The 16,509-nt window shown below is 49.5% G+C and overlaps 1 protein-coding gene across 1 annotated transcript in view; it reads left to right on the top strand.

Moving 5' to 3' along the window:
* SLC24A3 (solute carrier family 24 member 3) overlaps positions 1 to 16,509 on the top strand; it is a 1,194,917-nt gene that overhangs the window by 1,060,791 nt on the left and 117,617 nt on the right. The window contains exon 11 of the mRNA XM_086926908.1: positions 13,063 to 13,223. Coding sequence (XP_086783034.1) covers positions 13,063 to 13,223 — 161 coding nt within the window. The remainder of the gene's footprint in view (positions 1 to 13,062; positions 13,224 to 16,509) is intronic.

Below are 16,509 nucleotides of genomic sequence, written 5' to 3'. Positions count from 1 at the left end.
GGTCAGTCTCCTCAGCAGGCAGACTCGGTGGTCAGCGTGTCTTCTCCGGCGATCTTCAGCTTGCACTGCTACAGCTGATGTGCACGCTCACAGCGACTGCGTCTCGTGCGCTCCCACCACGCTGTTTTGCGCCCGGCGATCCTCAGCTTGTATTTCTTAAGTAAATGAATTAATTTATCATGGCTGCTGTGTTCCGCGGCCGCCTGTCTCCGCGCGCGGCCGGCCGGCTGCGTCATTACCCCGCGCGCCTCCCGAGCCTCGCGCCATGTCATTGTGTTTGACAGCCATCTCATTGCCCTGTCACAAGCAGTTTGCTGCTAATCACATTCCCACCGCTTAATGTCGATGATGTCCAGCCGTGCATAATATTCCTGCACATCCACTTTCTAATTTTCTTGCAGGAAATATTCGGTCGTACATTTCGGCTGAAATGGAAAAAGGGGGGGCGACCGAGGTGCAGAGGAGGGAGGGACGGAGCGGAGGCTGCGTGTGTAGGTAGGTGCATGATGATAAGGCAGATGCGCCGGTGAGGCCTTTGAAGGCTCGAGGAGCAAACTGTCGCGGGTTCTTTAAGCTTAAATCGTGTAATCAGCACCGGTTCATTAAATTCCATTCATTGGTGTGGGAGTGATTTGTCACTTAACACGCACAAGAATAAAATATGTCCTTTCAAACATTTATAAATAAGGTCCAAATGAAAAGGTAGGTTGGTGTGCAACTGCGTGTTACCAGCACCTCATGCTTGTGTGAATAACGGTCACACGCCATGTTTTAGAGAACACGCTCCCAACGGTCACGCGCCTCTTAAAGCGTCTTCCATAGAGGACTGGCCAGCAGAGTTACGTTTGGACCAAAATGTGCGTAGGTTTCACTAAACTAAGTGGGGGGGAAATTATGCAGCGTATTCTGTTACTGAATGATCGTGTTGTTTTATGATGTTCACACACAGTGATGCAAGAATGCTCTCAAACTCAATGAAAGTACAGACATTTTTAAAAGCGAATACGCAGAGTCCACCAGATTATATTGAAAATGTTATTCCACCGCAAATAATGGTTTTGTCTTGTCTGGTAGCGCTACGCTATTTTATTAACTCCTCCTTTCTAACTCCGAAAGCCAAATAATTAGTGTCTGCTACAAGCGTTGCATATAGAGCCTGTGGGTTAAAGGAAGGTACCGGCAGCCTGTGGGTTAAAGGTGTTCACGGCACCTGCAGAGTCCGGCAGCACAGGGGTTAAGAAGTGCAGCGGCCTCCTAGGCAGTCCGACAACCCTAGGGTGAATGATGGAATCCAGTGACCTGGGCGTTAACGCTGTGCACATGGCCCGTGGGCTCAAGGTATGCACAACATCCTATAGATTCCCCCATCCTAAGGATGAGAGGTGGACACTGTCCCTGCAGAGTCCGTGGCCTCAAGGTATGCATGCACAGGCAGCACAGCACCGACATCCTATAGATTCCGACAGCCTAAGGATGAGAGGTGGACACGAGCCTGTAGAGTCCTGTAACCTTACAGGTGGGCACCTGTGGAATCCGGCTACTGAGGGTTAATGGCAGGTTAACATTGTGCACACGGCCCTGCAGAGTCCGCGGCCCGTGGGCTCAAGGTATGCATGCACAGGCAGCACAGCACCGACATCCTATAGACTCCGAAAGCCTAAGGATGAGAGGTGGACACGTCCCTGCAGAGTCCAGTAAACTTACAAGTGGACACCTGTGGAATCCGGCTACCGAGGGTTAGTGGCAGGTTGACGTTGTGCACCGGGACCTGCAAAGTCCGGTTATCCTGGACTGACTATTCATGGGCAGGGCCCGGCAAACCGTGGGTTAAAGTTTTGTTTGCACAGTGCCCCGCAGAGTCATGCAACCTGTGTGGTAAAAGTGTGCTTCGCCCCGGTGCATTTCGGCATCTCAGTGCTCACAGGTTCCTTTCCACGTTGCCCCGCACCACTGGAAGAAAGTGTAATGTCCCACCCTACGCCTGGGCCCTCGCTGTCCTGATTGTGCGCCCTTCCCCACAGCCAGGGCTAATCACTTCCGAGTGCTCCTCGCTTGATTGGTGGGGGGCCAGCCGCGACACAGGCGTCCATTTGCGGGGTGATCCGCCATCCGTTTGCCAAGGAGCAGAAGCAGCAAGGGGCTTTCCCCGCCTCCGGCCCCTCGGAAGACTACGGGAAAAGTAAAGCTGGTGACCCGGACTACTGTCGGAGGATTCTTGTCAGAGGTGGGTCACGTCTTTCTTTCACTGCTGTTCTCTCCTGGGTTATCCGTCTCGGTGCTCACAGGTTCCTTTCCCTCAGCAAGCATGCTGCTCCCCCTTTGCCACCACATTTAGTTCGCCATATTTTGGATAAAATCGTTTTTTCCTATAGGCAGAATCTGGGAGCTACTATCCATTCAAGCGTGAGCTCCTCACCCCCTCCCACCCTCGTTGCTTGTGTGCATGAGCTCCTCACCCCCCTCACCCCTCCCCCTCGTTGCTTGTGTGCGTGAGCTCCTCACCCCCCTCCCCCCTCGTTGCTTGTGTGTGCGTGAGCTCCTCACCCCCTCCCCCCTCGTTGCTTGTGTGTGCGTGAGCTCCTCCCCCTCCCCCTCATGGCTTCTCCGTGCATGAGTTCCCCCCCCCTCGCTGCTTGTGTGCGTGGGCTCCTCACCCCCCTCCCCCTCGTTGCTTGTAAGTGCGTGAGCTCCTCACCCCTCCCCCCTCGTTGCTTGTGTGAGTAAGCTCCTCATCCCCCTCCCCCCTCAATGCTTGTGTGTGCGTGAGCTCCTCACCCCCCTCCCCCCTCGTGGCTTCTGCATGCGTGAGCTCCTCCCCCCTTGTTGCTTCTGCGTGCGTGAGCTCCTCACCCCCCTCCCCCCTCGTGGCTTCTGCATGCGTGAGCTCCTCACCCCCCTCGTTGCTTGTGTGCGTGAGCTCCTCACCCCCCTCGTGGCTTCTGCGTGCATGAGCTCCTCACCCCCCTCCCCCCCTCATTGCTTGTGTGCGTGAGCTCCTCACCCCCTCCACCTGTCGTTGCTTCTGCATGCGTGAGCTCCTCACCCCCTCCCCCCTCGTGGCTTCTGTGTGCGTGAGCTCCTCACCCCCCTACCCCCTCGTTGCCTGTGTGCGTGAGCTCCTCACCCCCTCCCACCCTCTTTGCTTGTGTGTGCATGAGCTATTCACCCCCCTCGTTGCTTGTGTGTGCGTGAGCTCCTCACCCCCCTCCCCCCTCGTTGCTTGTGTGCGTGAGCTCCTCACCCTCCTCCCCCCTTGTTGCTTGTGTGTGCGTGAGCTCCTCACCACCCTCGTTGCTTGTGGGCATGAGTTTCTCACCCCCTCGTTGCTTGTGTGTGCGTGAGCTCCTCACCCCCCTCATGGCTTGTGCGTGCGTGAGCTCCTCACCCCCCTCGTTGCTTGTGTGTGTGAGGTCCTCACCCCCCTCCCCCCTCGTGGCTTCTGCGTGCGTGAGCTCCTCACCCCCCTCCACCCTCGTGGCTTCTGCGTGCATGAGCTCCTCACCCCCTCCCCCCTTGTTGCTTGTGTGCGTGAGCTCCTCACCCCCTCCCCCCTTCGTTGCTTGTGTGTGTGAGCTCCTCGCCCCCCTCCCCCCTCATGGCTTCTGCGTGCGTGAGCTCCTCACCCGCCTCCCCCCCTCGTTGCTTGTGTGCGTGAGCTCATCCCCCCTCCCCCCTCGTTGCTTCTGGGTGCGTGAGCTCCTCCCCCCTCCCCCCCTCGTGGCTTCTGCGTGCGTGAGCTCCTCCCCCTCGTTGCTTCTGCGTGTGTGAGCTCCTCCCCCCCCTCCCCCCTCATTGCCTGTGTGCGTGAGCTCCTCACCCCCTCATTGCTTGTGTGTGCATGAGCTCCTCACCCCCCTCCCCCCTCGTTGCTTGTGTGTGCATGAGCTCCTCACCCCCCTCGTTGCTTGTGTGCGTGAGCTCCTCACCCCCCTCGTTGCTTGTGTGTGCGTGAGCTCCTCACCCCCCTCCCCCCTCGTGGCTTGTGCGTGCATGAGCTCCTCACCCCCTCATTGCTTGTGTGCGTGAACTCCTCCCCCCTCCCCCTCGTGGCTTCTGCGTGCGTGAGCTCCTCACCCCCCTCCACCCTCGTGGCTTCTGCGTGCATGAGCTCCTCACCCCCTACCCCCCTCGTTGCTTGTGTGCGTGAGCTCCTCACCCCCCTTCCCCCCTCGTTGCTTGTGTGCGTGAGCTCCTCAACCCCTACCCCCCTCGTTGCTTCTGCGTGCGTGAGCTCCTCACCCCCCTCTCCCCCCTTGTTGCTTGTGTGCGTGAGCTCCTCACCCCCTCTCCCCCCTCGTTGCTTGTGTGTGCGTGAGCTCCTCACCCCCCTCCCGCCCTCGTTGCTTGTGTGTGCGTGAGCTCATCACCCCCCTTCTCCCTCATGGCTTCTGCGTGTGTGAGCTCCTCACCGCCTCCACCCTCGTGGCTTCTGCGTGCGTGAGCTCCTCACCCCCTCCCCCCCTCGTTGCTTGTGTGCGTGAGCTCCTCACCCCCCTCCCCCCCTCGTTGCTTGTGTGCTTGAGCTCCTCACCCCCTCCCCCTTGTGGCTTCTGCGTGCGTGAGCTCCTCCCCCTCCCCCCCTCGTTGCTTGTGTGCGTGAGCTCCTCCCCCCTCGTTGCTTGTGTGTGCGTGAGCTCCTCACCCCCCTCCCAGCTTGTGTGCGTGAGCTCCTCACCCCCTTCCCCCTCGTTGCTTGTTATCATTAATATTATTATTATTATTATTATTATTATTATTATTATTATTATTATTATTATTATTATTACTATTATTATACATAATGATAATAATAATAATATAAAGGGGGCAGATGTTATACAGTTTCTTTCTTTTTTTCAGTAAGGGTTAGAGAAACGTAGTTCAGTACTTTTTTCCACATGTACAAACAGAATCCCGGCGTCGCCGCGGGGAGACTGTGTGCCAGGCTGCACACATAAAACCTCCATTATTTACGTGCAGTGCGAGGGAGACCATTTTAATCAGTAATCCCCTGCTGACCGTTTGAGAGTTCAGATTAAAAATAATGTGCCCGTCTGAACCTTGCTGTAGATTGGCGAGGGGAGGTGCGGGGGGCTGAGCCGGGGGTGGGGATGCACGTACTTCAAAATGCAGGAGGAAAGATGGAATGTTCACTTCAGCATCCTGCTTAGTTCGGTTGAAATGTACTTTGCAGCAGTGTCATTCCCCTTTCATTGTCCTGACATTAGCGGAGCTGCCGAGTCTGTAGTCTTTCCTCGGATTCTATTGCGCGGCGCAGGTTGTCCCCGCCAAGAGTAGGTGTTTGGGCGACACTGTTTAGGCGTCGTCAGTCTTATGGCTCCGACGGACCTCCAGTGTTGCCACACAATACTCGTGGCCGTTCTTGTTTAGTGGGTATTGTGTTCGTTCAATTGTTCGACTGTTAATGCGTGTTACTTGGAGTTGCGGAAATGATGTGTTTTTGTTTTGCGGATTTGGTTTGTGTATGATTGCGGGTGCTGTGCTTCTTCGCTGATTGGTCTGTTCGCCGCGACTATTTTGGGTAAGAGTGTGTGTGTGGCTCTGTGTGGTTGTGTGGCTCTTTGTGTGTGTGGCTCTGTGTGTGTGTGTGGCTCTGTTGTGTGTGTGGCTCTCTGTGTGTGGCTCTGTGTGTGTGTGGCTCTGTGTGTGTGTGTGTGTGTGTGTGTGTGTGGCTCTGTGTGTGTGTGTGTGTGTGTGTGTGGCTCTGTGGCTGTGTGTGTGTGTGTGTGTGTGTGTGGCTCTGTGTGTGTGTGGCTCTGTGTGTGTGTGTGTGTGTGTGTGTGTAGCTCTGTGTGTGTGTGTGGCTCTGTGTGTGTGGCTCTGTGTGGGTGCAGATGCAATAGGTCTTGCATTTGTGAGAGATTAAGCTATTGACATTGTAAATGACAATGCCATTAATTTATCTGTTTTCAAAACCAACACATAAATACAAAGTTTGTCATTAACAATGCCAATAGCTCTAACTTTTGCAAAGGCGAGACTGTTGCATAGTAAATGCTTGTTCTCTACGTAGGCTGCTGCAGGAGCAGCCTACATAGAGAAAATGGCCCGGGTGGGGGCGCTCCGCTGCGCCTTACCAATCACAACGCTGCCATTGCAGCGGTGTGATTGGCGGGGGGAGGAAGGGAGGCTGCCTTTCCTGGCTCATGACGATGCAGAAATTTGAAAAGGCAGGACAGCGGGAGTCGGACCCATCCAGAAGCTGAGGTGGCAGCAGCGCAGGACGGTAAGTTAAGTTTTATTTTATGTATTTTTTTATTTAAACAAACCCCTCCCATCCGCCCTCCCCCGACGACCCCATTTCCACTCCTTCTCCGCCCACCCACCCGTCATGCCGGCAGCGACTGGTGAGATTTTCACTAGGTTTGCACAGTACACGAGGTATTCTGTGGTGGAAAAGCAGGTTAGAGGTTTAATATGTGTTTCTGTCACAGACAAGGGTTGGATGGGGTGTAAGAGGTGAGCGCATATAAGGGAGGAAGGCGAAGAGATGGAGTAAGGGGGTAGATGGAGCAAGAATGGGTAGAAGGGAAGAGGCAGTCAAAGGTGAGGGGGCGGTTAACCCCTTCCATGCTGATGACGAACCCCAGCCGTCATGAACTACGGTGCTTGTGTGCTGATGACGGCTGGGGTTCGTCACGGCCCGCCCCTGTTCGTGTTGTTTACAGCACACCAGGGGAATCGCGGCCGCATGGAAAGGGTTAAAGGGTGACCAGTGTGTTACAGAAGTGAAGAGGCGGGGGCAACGGTGTGTGAGCAAGAGTCTAGGACGCCTGTCATGCAAGGCCTATACCTCAGTGTAGAATGGCGGTTACGGGGTCCATTTTGTGTTTACCATACGCCTCAGTGCCGAGGGAGGCCCACACGACGCCGTAAAACTGGTGAACACCGTGGGGTGTATGTTGTGCATTTATTTTTGTCTGATAGTATGACGTGTGCATGAGCACAGAATCCATGCATGAACACATGTTCAGCAGGTGCAAGTCGTCTGCAAAGAATACTTGTGAGGCTGAATGCTCAGCAAGATTAGCCGAGAGGGCTTTCTAGTTTAGCGCCGAACAGCATATCTGTGTCATTTAATTTGGCAATATGCAAAATAACCATTAGCAGGTATATTTAATACTGCTACATGATTGCATGAAATCTTCTGCGAGTATAAACGCGATGAATAGCTGCGTTTGGCGTTTTACTGCGGCGTTCCTGTGAAAGTCCGTGTTACATACGTTCTGACATTCCAAGCACCTGCTCCGGATTTTATTTCCGGCGGATGAGGTTTTCACTTTCTGGCACCGGTTTTTGATGAAGTATGGTGCGTGCTGTAAAAACTGCAAGTGGCTGTTTTTTTCTGCTGGTGAGACGGATATGTAGCTGGCAGCATCTGAAAAAGGAAAATTAATTTCTTAGCTTTGAAGGGTATTTTCAGTTAATATGCTTTAATCCTGATGAGACTAGGAAATGCCATTCACAGTGGAGGGAGTGGGCCGGAATATTGCGAGCAATCAGAAGGAGTTTTACATGTTTACGTTATATATACTGGTTTCACCTTGTCATTCATATTGATCCAAATCTGTTAAAAGGGAATGTATTGCATATTGAAAAGGAGAAATAGCCTTGGCAAATCTGTTTAAAAAAAAAAAATTCCGTCAGATATATAGCTACTCTAAAAAGGCAACGTTTGCAAATTCACAACGCCAGGGAAATTAAAATAAGGTCTAGCGAGGCAACATCACTACAGGACATGATTTTTTTTACGCCTCACCACTCGGGGGTTACAGTGGAACCACTGATGGCCCATTAGTTCACAGCTAAAAATGGGAGAGGTGTTAAAGAAGGAACCACTTATGGCTTCAGGGGATGGAATACCACAAAGCTAGGGTTATGCTGATTTTTAAAGAAGAGAGATGGTTTGGGGTTTAACAGAAAAGGAAGAAGAGAAACACAGCAAACTATATGGATGGTAGAGAGCAGAAATAGATAGGAGAGCAGTAGAGCAGGGAAATGGAGGGATAGTGGTTTTACATTGGTAGTTCGAGAGCAAAGGAAGGGAGCAAAAGTTAGCTAGAGATGTATAAGGATTTAGATTATAAAACAAGAAAAGAAAGGGGACATTGATGGGGTAAGAAATACAGCATGGGGCAAGTCTGGGTTTCAATGGGAAACTGGAACAGGGGCAGAGACTTTAGACACAGCAAGGGAAATGAGATGGGTTGTACAGGGAATTAGAAAAATGACAGAGCTGCATACAGGAGAAGGAAAGGGTGGTGGACATAGCATGTGGTGTTACGTAGCGAGTAGAGGAGGTTCGATAGTTGGTACTTTTGTCATTTATGCTGGCTGACAAACAGCATAAGTACACATTCAATTGCTTCTACTGCCTCTTCTGAGAGTTTTGCAAAGTTAGCTGTTTCTGCTTTAAGCAGCTTCTAACTGGTACTTTTCCATGTAGTGTATTTACTTGTTTTGCATGCGATTACTTTCCAGCAGAATAAAACGTCCTTCCTGACTGCCTAGGATTAAGAGCCTTGGATTTGTGGTGGCATTTCGTGTCCAGCTCCATTGCAAGATGTAGCTGAGAAAGAAAATGTGGGGCGCTAGAGGCAGATTTCTTTGGACACAGTTACATTACCTTCTCAACAGAGTTTACTTTCAATCTATTTTTAAAAAGCGCTTTTCTGTGCACTGCATAAACACATTGTCCTGCCATACATGCTGCTTTAACTATTTACCCATCCCAGTACATTTGAAGTACATTTCTGGCTAATGTAGGCACACAATGCACCAGCTCTTATTGAAATGTGGCTTAATTATTGGCTGCCATACGAGGGTGCGGAGCCTCTAACCTTTAATCCCAACCACTTAACCACATTGTGTGATCCTGGGCAAGTGTTGCGTTTTCATGGTCCTCATGTCCTAATCTTCCAGGATTGTTTGTGCTTAGATAAAGGTTAACCCCTTGTACTAAGCGCTCCCTAAAACAACTATATTTTTCTAAACAGCATAGGAGCAAGGGGTTTGACCAAAACTTTAATGGCTTTTGCAGGGGCAGCGAGGTCAAGAAGAGCTTTCAGAGACTTGCTTGCAATAAATTAGATAAAATATGTGCTATTGTGATGCCTGTGGACATGCCTGTCTTAAGTGAGACTAGAGCTTTAGTCCCTGTGAGGGCCGGAGGTCACCTAACCCGCAGCAGACATTGTAATTGGATGCCTTTCGTCCTGGCTATTGCAGAGATCACCCTTAATCTAGCGCCCCAGTGCTTCCCTAAAGCCATGCTTTCTGCTGCACAAAAAAGCATGTAAAGTCACATACCATTTTACTGTTCAACAGCCTGTGAGTCTGGACAAATCTTTTAATCTCCCCTTGCCTACAGCAATAAAATATGAATGCGTCCTAGTGTAATGTGACTCGCTCTTCTATAAAGCACTTTGTTTCCTTCAGGTGTCTCATTTTACTATAGTGCTTGGTCCACTTGTCCTTGGGACAAAACAGACAATAAAACTTCTTGCCCTTGCATGAAATCTAGATGTCTCGGGCATCGGGCGATACGAATTCCCCTCCCCTGCCCCATGTCTGTGCAACTGCTACGAGGAGCTCCATGACTGCAACTGCAGCACAGCACAACACCTTCTGCCCTGCGACTACACTGCCCTGCTGTACACCCATACCCAACCGCCTCTGCGGGCGAGCCGGGTACAGTGGCAGCAGACGGAGGCAGCAGCAATGTCATCGGCAACAGCTACAGTGCATGGGAGGCTGCAACAGAGTTAAGCTGAATCGCCCACAACGTAGGGTGAGAAATGAAGGGCGAGGTTGGGTGGTCGCAAACATAGACAAAACGAAATGGCCTCAGGGGAGCTAGGGAGGGCTTATCCGATAAGCAGAAACTGCAAAAGCTGCATCCTTCCTTGCGGTTTCCCCCGACGTGTGATGCATGTGGGCGGGCATAAGCACAGCATCAGGGGGAGGGGCTTAGCTGCTGTTGTAGAACCGCCCCGCCTGCCCAAAGAACACAGAGCCCAAGCACGATTAAGAAAACAACATTTTTCAGTATGGTAACTTCTATAAGTAAATGTATATAAAATAATGTTAATGTATACTTTCAATAAATTAAGTATTTAACTAGCTTTTTTGTAAGTACATTATTACATTGAAAAAACTATATAATTATCAATAATTATACTTACATTATTATTATCTCCATACGCGGTTAGTTCCAATCCCAGCCTCCATTTTTAGGTCTCGCCTGTCGATGCGCATGCGCATCGAGCAAGCGAGACTATGGGGGCTTATCCACTCTTTATCCAACTTGCAAGGAATCGTGGCGATTCCTTGCAGTGCCCGTGACTTTTAAGCTCAATGCGCATGCGCATTGAGCTTAAAAGCGCGTGCACATCAGTTCCCTCAGCCGCACTAGGCCCCCGCTCCGCCCCCTCCCCTGCCCGCCGTGTCGCATTTCTCCTCCCCCCTCCCCTTATCTGCCTTCCCTCCGTCTGTTCCCTCTCCCCGCTCCGCCCCCTCCCCTGCCCGCCGTGTCGCATTTCTCCTCCCCCCTCCCCTTATCAGCCTTCGCTCCATCTGTTCCCTCTCCCCGCTCCGCCCCCTCCCCTGCCCTAAGCTACCATGTTTGCCACCTGCCTAACATCAACATTTACGATCTTGTTGCAGTCAGTCACTCTTTCCGAATCACAGACCTGAATCAGTGCCTCTTTCCTCCCTGCCACATTAAGTATACATGTGCCCTGTATTGCTCTCTCTGCCGTGACTTCTCTACAACCCCTCCCCAACCTCTGCTGCAACTCTGCCTCCTGTTCCAAATTGGCACACTTTTCTATCCGACGTATGTCTTCGGTATTTCTAAATCCCTAGCTCTCCTGTACCTCACTTACCCTCCGTTTACTCAATCGGTTAGCGATAACATCCTACGCATTAACTTTCCGGATCCAGGCGGAATGTTCCTGCATATAAGCCTTACCTGAAAACTTCAAAATGAAGATCACAAACATCCGGGCGTCTCTACTTTAAGTCCATTTCTATTAAACTTCAATTTCCAAAACAAGAGAAGATTATCGGAAAACTGGTGTTAAACAGATTGACAGGATGATAGGCGGAGCTTGGAGAGTCTTTGTGGCTGTATTTTCCAGTTTACCCTGCCATTGGTTAGAAAACACATAACCCGCCCCAAAAAAGGTGGGCCAGCCAACCTTTCTGCAGCGGAAGAGGTCTCTCTCTAGCTGCCCCGGAACTGACCCTTGATTATCAGGAAAGAACGACCCAGCCGCACAGGGCCGGCGCACGCTGAGGTCTGCGCTGCCACGCACCACTTCCTGACGAATGGCCCTGTGAACTCTGGCATGCGGGAGGGCATTGGGCGTTCTTGTATAGAGGTCGATTAACTCACCGCAGCGAGGCCTCCTGTAGTGCACTGGGAGCTGCTGGCTTCCCGGTGCTTCTCTCGTTCCCTCGCTGACATGGTAGCTGGGGCAATAATCCCGTAAGCTCCCAAAGCGTCAGTGATAGAGTGTCTGATTTGGGACTAAGAGCAGTGTTTAATTTATTTTAAAAACAAAGTGTCTATGCCCGAAGCTCTGCTCAGAAGCCCACGGTTGTACGAGTAAATCTCGTCTCGCCTGATATCGAGGCGGATGGTCTTAAATACAGGTCATGACTCATTAATCCACTGCCAGACACCTTACATTCCAACCCTCCCGGTTCAGATCGAAGACTACTGATTTCAAAGCTACCCCCCAAAAACCGATTTGAACCCTCACTCACCCTCAACCCCTCACCCTCACTCACCCTCACTCACCCTCACCCTCACTCACCCTCAACCCCTCACTCACCCTCAACCCCTCACCCTCACTCACCCTCAACCCCTCACCCTCAACCCCTCACTCACCCTCACTCTCACTCCTCACTCACCCTCACCCTCACCCCCTCACCCTCACTCACCCTCAACCCCTCACCCTCACTCACCCTCAACCCCTCACCCTCACTCACCCTCAACCCCTCACCCTCACTCACCCTCAACCCCTCACCCTCAACCCCTCACCCTCACTCACCCTCACCCTCTCACCCTCACTCACCCTCAACCCCTCACCCTCACTCACCCTCACCCACCCTCACTCACCCTCAACCCCTCACCCTCACCATCACTCACCCTCACTCACCCTCACTCACCCTCACCCTCACTCACCCTCACTCACCCTCAACCCCTCACCCTCAACCCCTCACTCACCCTCACTCTCACTCATCCTCACTCACCCTCAACCCCTCACCGTCACCCTCACTCACCCTCAACCCCTCACCCTAACTCACCCTCAACCCCTCACCCTAACTCACCCTCACCCTCACTCACCCTCAACCCCTCACTCACCCTCACTCACCCTCAACCCCTCACCCTCAACATCAACCCCTCACCCTCACTCACCCTCACCCTCACTCACCCTCACCCTCACCCTCAACCCCTCACCCTCACACAGTGCAATAGGTCTCGGAGCATTTGAGTTAGAGCTTTTAGAAATGTTTATGGCTTTTTTTATTTGTAATTCTTTAGCATTGGCTACAGGAAACAAAAATGCTAAAGATTTACAAAAAAACCCCATAAACAATTCTAAAAGCACTAACTCTAATGCTGCGAGACCTATTGCATTTCCAATGCTTGTTTTCCAAGGGAGTGTGTTGCAGTACTAGAGGTTGGTCGTATGCTGTGCTTGACTTACTCCAAGGCTGGGCTGGGGTACATTTACACCTGTTTCGAAACTTTTGGGGCTGTAGTAACTTCAGAAGTGTACTTTGCACATTGCAATGGTCTTACTCTTTTTTGGATGTATGTTAAAGTATGCCAGTTACAAGGCACTGTTCTAATGTGTTTTGCCACTTTGAAGAACAAGATGTGATTTTAGCATGCAATGTATTCGCTTTCGCTGATGGCTGGTGCCAAGTGATCTCTAATGTCTTCTCCTACTGTCTCCTGCATGGTAATGGATTCAGATCTATGGGACTCCTCTTTTTGCTATAGCAGTGAACACATCATGTAGAATCATTTCTTTGTTTTTTTTACAGCAAATTTCCATCGAAAGGCTTCTGTGATAATGGTAGATGAACTGCTGTCTGCTTATCCACACCAGCTTTCCTTTTCTGAGGCAGGACTCAGGATTATGATAACCAATCATTTCCCTCCCAAAACCCGTCTCTCCATGGCCAGTCGCATGCTGATCAACGAGGTATGTGCTGCGTGCCATGCTGATTAACTTCCTGTTGTGAATTAAACACAATGTTTATATGAGATTACTGTTGGAAGTTGAGATACTGGTTGAGGGGGTTGAAATCCTACTCCCGCAGCAATTACAATTACTGTTAGGGTGAGGTCACAAGCAAACCCCAAATTAACCTGTACTCATCCCTCTGGTAGCTTGGCACACAAGCAGTGAGGCATATCTTCGGGGCAATGTGTAATTGCAGCACTTCAAACAGTAAAACAGTGAAAACACAACACACAAAAAATCCCACTGTAATTTAGAAAAATATAGTAGAAGTTAATAAATAGTTTGAGACCAAAACAACAAAAATCCAATTAGGAGAACTGGAGATATGCAGTTTAAAGTTTTAAGTAAAAATAGAGCCTGGAGGCACAAAGTGGCAATAGTGGTCATCTGGTCGTGCTGGACTGGAACAACGTCACAAGTTCAGGCTGACCACAATAGAGTACAAGCCGGACACAGGGACCGAGATATGCCAGCTGATCAAGAGTACCTTAAATCCTGGTTGTGGAGTGTTGTGAGATCCCATGTTGAGGATGCATCGTGCAGCAGCAGTTCCGGGGAGCTGCAAGTCTATGTTGCAAGCTCATGCATCATCATCTAGGATGCCATAGAAGAGGGGCGTGTAATGGTAAGTCCTGCATCGAAAATGCGGTACGCACCGCCAGTTCTGAAGAACTGCTAGCCTGCAAAACGGAGCCCTAGGTCATCATCAAGGAGGCTGAGGGGCGTGCCATGTGAAGCTGTGCAATACATACTGTGTTGAGGATGTATTGCACAGCTTCAGTTCCGAGGAGACTGCAGGCAGTGAGGCAAGGTCTGGCGTCATGGTTGTTCCAAGGTAGAGCTGCAAGGAAATGGGTTTTGCTTCATAAGTTCTGCCCACAGAACCTCAACTGTACTGGCAGAGCACCTTGAGGCCCACTTCAAGGATCCCAGAACTAGGGTGCCACCACTTGAGGACATATGGCTCACAGCAGACAGAGTCGATGTGCTGGGTTCAAGGTGGTTGAAGACTTTTCTGTCCCTAAGACTCTGATCAGGAGGCCAGCTACTTAGTCCTTGGAATCACTCTGGTGATCCTGTTATCAATATGCTAGTCCATTCCTTTCACTCAGGTAGCAGGGCAGCAGAGTAGAAGTCATTCTTGCAGAGATGCACAGCAGTCTTTCTGAGTCTTTCACAGGTCCAGAGGTGTACTGAAAAGTTGGATCTGAGGAACCACTATTAATACCTGGCGTCCACTTTAAAGTAGGTAATGGGTCTGGAGGTTTCAACCTCCAGATGTGTTTGGAATTTCCTGCCTCCCTGCCCTGGCCCCAGCTTGTCTGGAATCACAATAGACTAGTGGCAACCCCTTTGTGAGTGTCAAGTAGAGCTTATAGGATGGGTAAGTGTGGCAAGTTACAGCTCCACCCCTTCATCAACTCAAAGATGGCCCATCCAGCCAACACCTATGATTTCTTTGTCTAACTGTCTAGGAGCAAAATACAAATATCATTTGCCAGCTACTCCCAACCACGAGCCCATGAAACAAGCTGCACGCACCAAATGTTTGGGACAAGAAAATGCAACTTTCTCAAAGTTTTAAACACAAACAGGATCTAGCTGTAATTTTTAATCCACTTCTTTTTGGAATCAAGGACAAGGAAATGTCTTCACCTTGGCCCGTGAATTTAATCACATATCTTTCATTACCTTTACAACACATATGATAGATTTTCAACATGTCATGAAAAGGGACCACTTAAATATTTTCAAAATACATGATTTGCAGCACAGCCCTAGACAAGATCATTATGCATGATCATTATGCATGAAACATCAAACGTGAATGTGCTTAAAGGAAACATATTAGTGCATTAAAGAATGCCAGTTAATACATTTTGACATTGAACAGTGGTAACCATTACTGTCATTCTCTCTAATGTAAACCTCTATTTACACACTTTAATATTCAGAGGATCAAGTAAAAACAGTGATCTCCACTCCTTCTCTCTATTCCTCCATTTCTTTGAGCACAACTGCTAAGCAACAGAATGAAATGGACAAACTAACAAGACTAAGGAAAAAGCATATTCAAATGGAGCTACATAACCACTTTTTAATTGACATTTAAAAGCAGGTACAATGCCCTGGAGTCTTCAAGCCTAGAATACACCAGATATCTTTACTGAGGATTCGGAGTATAAAAAAGGCTTCAGCTACATAACTAGACAATGTAGTAGAGACCTGATGCCCCATTCGATTGAGACAGCACAAAGGATTTGCAAAAAGCAAGCAGAGGAAATTGTGGGTTTGAAACAAGCCATTAAAGATAATCAAACAACAACTAAATCAAAGGCCCTACTGGGGAAAATTGATAAAGAAATCAACACTTTCAAGGAAAACACAATCAATTTTAAGATCAACACATTTGAAAAGGAAAAATAAGCAGTTGACATCAAAATGGTTTATTCATATTTGAAATAATATCTTTACACCAAAGTCGAGTCATCAGAATCTACCGGAGAATTCTATCCAGGGTGAGATCTTCTAATCAGACCACACAAAGGCAGAATTATTTTTTAGCCGTAGGCCAACTAAAAAACAAAGGATGATACAAGTATCAACCATGGATAATACACACAAGATGCCAATTATACAACCATTGAGGAAATCCAAAAAATCTTCATTCTCAGGGGTCTTACTAATATCAATAAAGAACTTGGCACAGAAGCTGACATATATAAAGACATCTTTATTAAATTTAATAAATGAGGCCAAGTCACACAGAAGCCGTAGCAACTGAATGAGGTAGTCTGAGGAATACAGAGAACAGAGGCCTTTTATATGCTTAGGGTTACAAAACTCAGGACACAAGTAAGGGGCAGTCCTAGCTTTTGCAAGCATGCAAAAAGTCCAACATTCCTTCTTACACCAGCCGGACAAACCCATAATAAAAGACCACAACCCATATCGTAAACAAGTCATAAAAAGAAGGAACAGAAACAGATGAGAATTAGGATAAGGGGTGTGTATGTGCATACCAAACTTTACAATCTCCTGTGCTCTGATCCTTAATATTGATCAGCTACTGGGCAAGGAACTGGTCTAACAAGGTCAGCTTCAGGCAACAGGGTCAGTTCACTCAGGTTATCCAGAAGTCAGCTAAAGTCATCGGCCTATGTGAGGGCAACCACAAAATGGCTGCCATGCACAAAGTGGAACCCAAGGGTTCAGAACGAAATCCCTAAATACACAGTGAATC

This window comes from Lissotriton vulgaris, chromosome 6 (assembly GCF_964263255.1).
Source record: "Lissotriton vulgaris chromosome 6, aLisVul1.2, whole genome shotgun sequence".
Taxonomy (NCBI): domain Eukaryota; kingdom Metazoa; phylum Chordata; class Amphibia; order Caudata; family Salamandridae; genus Lissotriton; species Lissotriton vulgaris.
Note: the sequence above shows the minus strand (reverse complement) of the source record. Positions and strands in the feature narration are given on the sequence as shown.